The sequence below is a fragment of the Leguminivora glycinivorella genome, chromosome 10, assembly GCF_023078275.1.
Source record: "Leguminivora glycinivorella isolate SPB_JAAS2020 chromosome 10, LegGlyc_1.1, whole genome shotgun sequence".
NCBI lineage: Eukaryota > Metazoa > Arthropoda > Insecta > Lepidoptera > Tortricidae > Leguminivora > Leguminivora glycinivorella.
Genome location: NC_062980.1, coordinates 10229668 through 10235441, shown reverse-complemented (window position 1 = coordinate 10235441; position 5774 = coordinate 10229668). Strand labels below are relative to the sequence as shown.

Here is a 5774-nt window from a genome sequence, read left to right as displayed (position 1 = left end):
TGCTGGCCTGCTGGGGTTGCGACGACTGCGACTATCCATCCAAAGCTGACAATATTTGCCATCCTCTCTCGCCTTGCAAAAAGCTTCGAGGACAAAGGGAGATAGAAGTAATATGCTCAATTGCGCACAAAGCAAATAAATTCACCCACTGCAGACAACATCGACTCTTTTGCTATAAATTTATAGCATATTTTAAATTTAGTTAATTACTGTTGACAGCATTTAACCTCTTTTGTCCTTTTCTTCGCCACAGATAAACCACCTACGTCATAGGAAATAAGGAATGTTATACACTTACCATTCTATGAATATTGCTTTATAATAGTTCTTAGAAATAAACTATAATATACTTAAATGAAGAAAATATTAACCGTGAAATAATATTAATAGCGACAGAAGGTATCCATTTATTTATTTCACGCAAACATCAACAAAATTCTCAAAATAAATATCGATCCATAAACAATGAGTACTGCGTCTGACGTTTCAGTTTCATAGATATAGGCGTTGTAGAAGTAAGCTCGTCTTCGGTCGGTCGAAGTATTATATCGTTGATTGATGACGGCTACTAATGCATTGATTAATCGAGATTTGGAGCCGATTCACCCCGTTTACGCCTCCTAAACCAGTGATAGTGCGCGGTGTCGGGTCTTGTTTCTAAAGTGTAAAGAAAAGGCTTAAAACTGGTGTTCGACAAGTCACTTGGCAATATGCCTGCCGTAAGGGGAGATGGAATGCGAGGACTCGCAGTCTTCATATCGGATATAAGAAACTGTAAAAGTAAAGAAGCAGAAATAAAAAGAATCAATAAAGAGCTGGCAAACATAAGAAGTAAGTTTAAAGGTGACAAAACTCTCGATGGATATCAAAAAAAGAAGTATGTCTGCAAACTGTTATTCATCTTCTTGCTGGGTCACGACATCGACTTCGGACACATGGAGGCGGTCAATCTGTTGTCTTCCAACAAGTATTCCGAAAAGCAGATCGGGTATTTGTTTATCTCCGTTCTGGTCAACACCAACAGTGATCTGATCAAGCTCATCATTCAGAGCATCAAGAATGACTTGCAGTCACGCAACCCTATCCATGTTAACCTCGCCCTGCAGTGCATCGCGAACATCGGCAGCAAAGATATGGCGGAAGCTTTCTGCACAGAGATCCCTAAACTTCTTGTGTCTGGAGACACAATGGATGTTGTTAAACAATCCGCTGCTCTCTGCTTACTCAGACTCTTCCGTAAGTCTCCTGAAATAATTCCAGGGGGTGAATGGACATCTAGAATAATTCACTTGCTAAATGATCCCCATATGGGTGTAGTAACCGCAGCAACATCTCTTATAGATGCTTTGGTAAAGAAGAATCCAGAAGAATACAAAGGGTGTGTTACCCTTGCAGTGGCCAGGCTCAGCCGCATTGTGACTGCCAGTTACACAGATCTACAAGACTACACATATTACTTCGTACCTGCACCTTGGCTCTCTGTTAAACTTTTAAGATTGTTACAAAACTACACTCCACCTTCAGAGGAGCCTGGAGTCAGAGGTCGACTTTCAGAATGCCTAGAAACTATCTTCAACAAGGCCCAGGAACCCCCGAAGTCTAAAAAAGTCCAGCACTCTAATGCTAAGAATGCAGTGCTATTTGAAGCTATCAGCCTCATCATTCACAATGACAGTGAGCCTAACTTGTTGGTGAGAGCATGCAACCAACTCGGTCAGTTTCTCAGCAACCGTGAAACTAATTTACGTTACCTGGCATTGGAATCCATGTGTCATCTTGCTACTTCTGAATTTTCACATGAGGCAGTTAAGAAACATCAAGAGGTTGTTATTCTTTCAATGAAGATGGAAAAAGATGTCTCAGTTAGACAGCAAGCTGTTGATCTATTGTATGCTATGTGTGACAAAACAAATGCTGAAGAGATTGTCCAAGAAATGTTGGCATACTTGGAGACTGCTGACTACTCCATTAGGGAAGAGATGGTGCTTAAAGTTGCCATATTATCAGAAAAGTATGCTACTGATTTTACTTGGTATGTTGATGTGATTCTTAATCTTATAAGAATTGCTGGAGACTATGTATCTGAAGAAGTATGGTACAGAGTAATTCAAATAGTCATCAATAGGGAAGAAGTTCAAGGATATGCAGCTAAGACTGTGTTTGAAGCCCTACAGGCACCTACCTGCCACGAAAACATGGTTAAAGTGGGAGGTTATATTCTTGGTGAATTTGGTAATCTCATCGCTGGTGACACACGGTCTTCACCTTTGGTCCAATTTGAATTGCTCCACTCAAAGTATCATCTGTGTTCTGCAGCAACAAGAGCTCTATTACTTTCTACATACATCAAGCTTGTCAACCTGTTTCCAGAGATCAAAAATCGTGTCCAAGAAGTTTTCAGAGCAGACTCCAATCTACGTTCTGCAGATGTAGAACTACAACAACGAGCATCTGAATATTTGCAGCTGAGTATAGTGGCTAGTTCAGATGTATTGGCAACAGTTTTAGAAGAGATGCCCGCATTCCCAGAAAGAGAGTCTTCTATCTTAGCAGTGCTCAAAAAGAAAAAGCCAGGCCGTATTCCTGATACATCTGATATGAGAGAATCAAAGAGCCCTCAACCTACATCAGCTGCTGCACCCACAGTTAACTCCACAAACAACACTAATGCATCAAGTGCTGACCTTTTGGGATTATCCACTCCACCTGGTTCAGCAGCTCCTACTGCAGGCAATGGATTACTCGATGTCCTTGGAGATCTGTACACTCCTAAAATTAGTCCAAGCAGTGCTGCACAAAATAATATCAAAAAGTTCTTATTTAAAAACAATGGTGTCCTCTTTGAAAATGAACTGATACAAATTGGAGTCAAAAGTGAATTCAGGCAGAATCTAGGCAGAATTGGCCTCTTTTATGGCAACAAGACACAGTTTCCAATTCAAAGTGTGAATCCAGAACTCCACTGGACTGATATGCATAAACTAAATGTTCAGATGAAGCCTATGGAACCAGTCTTGGAGGCGGGTGCTCAAATACAACAAATGTTAACCGCAGAGTGCATTGAAGATTTTCTGGACACCCCAAGCATGTCTGTTTCCTTTATCTACAACAATGTGCCACAGAAAATTACAATGAAGCTTCCTTTGACACTGAACAAATTCTTTGAACCTACTGAGATGAATGGTGAATCTTTCTTTGCAAGGTGGAAGAATTTGGGAGGAGAACAACAAAGAGCACAAAAAATCTTTAAGGCTCAAGGAGCAATAGATATTGCAGCTACTCGCACCAAATTGGCCGGATTCGGAATGCAACTGCTGGATGGCATTGACCCCAACCCCGATAATTTTGTATGTGCTGGCATTGTGCATACCAGAGTGCAACAAGTAGGATGTCTTATGAGACTGGAACCTAATAAGCAAGCTCAAATGTTTAGACTTACAGTAAGATCTAGTAAGGAAACAGTCTCACAAGAAATTTGTGATTTGCTTGCAGACCAGTTTTAATATAAATAAAATAAATTAACGAATATGAGAACATTGTTGATAGCAATGTTATTTGCTGTTAGGTTCACAGATGCAGAAAATACACAAATGCTATATGTTATATGGAGCATGTTAAAGTCACTTGTGAACATTGCACACTGGTTCAGTAGGAATTTGTATCTCACATGTACAATTTTGAGATGACTTTTTACTTAAAAGTTAGGCTTTGTGGTTTGAAAAAGTTAAAAGTTTGTTTAATATAACTTATACACTATAGGGATCATATTTTCAAATAGTCCATTACTATAGTTCTATGTATTGTATGTAATTATTCAACGATCTTTAATGTAAATCAGATTCCATTGATAGTTATAAATATAGTATGTTAGCATTTGATGGGCTATTTGTATTATTTAATTTGTAAAATTAAGTAAAACTTACTGACAAGTAAGTTTGGACTTAAATTGAATATATTTTTATTTAGACCATTATAGATTTTTTATGTTTCCTGTACAATTCATATATGGTACAGCGCGTAATTATAATCATTTATATGTACATAGACTTTTTATAAGGTGTGCCCAAATTTCGGCTAAGTGTTGGATGTACATTTATTTTTCATATTGATTGAAAATAATGTATTGTATTACTATTTTAATCTAAATTCAAGTGTAATGAGATATGATAAAATGTATAACATGATCATACCAAAGTTAAATGTTTTGGCTGTTATGTGGCATGAATCGGCATGATTATTCATAACATAATCTAACCATCCTGTTGGTTTTTATCTAAAGGGGTCGCCACATGGATATAAATTCTGGGTGTGATCTGTTACCCTATGTTTACTTATCATCATTCTAATGAAATATTTATAATATTTAAAAGAATGTAAGTGGATCTTATTCTACTGATTATTTGTGGGGTATCACAGTTATCACAGATAGGTACAAGAAAGTTGCCCAGTTTATGCTACTACCCATACCTACTGGTACCTCCATACTGTTTGGAATACTGAAACGTATGTAGTCAAATAACATTCGATTTTTATGGGGCGTGTTTGTATGACCGTTTTGGCACTAAAGGATTTATATTTGATTTTTCTTATTTTTAAAGCCATGTAAATAATATACGTCCCTACATCATCCACTATATGGAGATGCCCCACGAATATTGTCTAATCAAGAAATAAGGCCCATGCAACTGAACGTTATCAATGTTATCATTAATATTTTAGGTTTTTTATTTACTTGTAATGATCCTATGTAATGTGAGATTATTTTTGAATGGTTACGATTCCTCCTTTCCTTTCAGAAGTACTCGTCCACAATCTTGTTATTTGTAACTTGATCACTGATATACTTATTATTCAACAACTTCGTCCATTTTCGCTTTAGATTTATATTTCTTCCTTTTTACGATCCGATTCATGGACAAAGAAATGCAAACTCCATCATTCTTGGTATTGGTGGAAAACTTACTTATATTGATAGGGAAACATTTTGTTATCATGTGTTATTCATACATTCCTCATATCTATTAAAATTTGGTTAATGTAATAAACCAAAAAATATTAGTGACTTTAAAATATATATATGCATGCAATTTATTCTGGACTTATAGCTATGTGAACGGAAATCATATATTAGGTATAATACTTGTATGTAAACTCCGTTGGAACAAAATGCCCATTGTCTGTCATTGTATGCGGACTGATAAGAAAAGGAAGAGGACTGAGCTCACCCAGTTATCATATGTGAATGTACGAGATTAATAAAAATTATGTACAATAAAATGTGGTATGTGTTATTGTTTGTTCATAGGAATCTCACCACATAGAATATCATAGTTGAACTGTACCACATGATATGTAGATTCGTAGATACAATTGGTATTAGGGTAAATGGCTTGAAAGAAAGTGTATAACCAGTTGTACGCGAAAGAGTATTAAACATAAAATGTTTAAGGGAGCATAGTAAAATATACTTTGCATGGTAGGTGTTTAAAAAGTAGTAAGAATATTCACAACAAATTGTTTATGCATTACTTCATCTCGTTAAAACACGTGGTATGGAAATTATATGTATATTATGAAAGTAAGAATGTGTGTACTTGCTTATTTGATAAATACCTTCAGTGTATTGTGTGTGAGTTGAATATCAAAGGTTAATAAATTGAGCGTGATACATAGATTATATAGAGGTTCGTTCCGCGCTTGAAGCCACTTTGTAATTGTCTAACGTAAATATTTATCCAATATATAATATATTGAAATTGAATTGTTTTTTATTT

The 5774-nt window shown here is 36.3% G+C and overlaps 1 protein-coding gene across 1 annotated transcript; it reads left to right on the top strand.

Annotated features, from left to right (window-relative positions):
- Window positions 1-519: 519 nt before the first annotated feature.
- Window positions 520-5761, top strand: LOC125230168 (AP-2 complex subunit alpha). The gene has a single exon (XM_048135222.1). It carries the CDS (start codon window positions 711-713, stop codon window positions 3501-3503), a length of 2793 nt encoding a protein of 930 aa, XP_047991179.1. The 5' UTR covers window positions 520-710; the 3' UTR covers window positions 3504-5761.
- The last annotated feature ends 13 nt before the right edge of the window (window positions 5762-5774 follow it).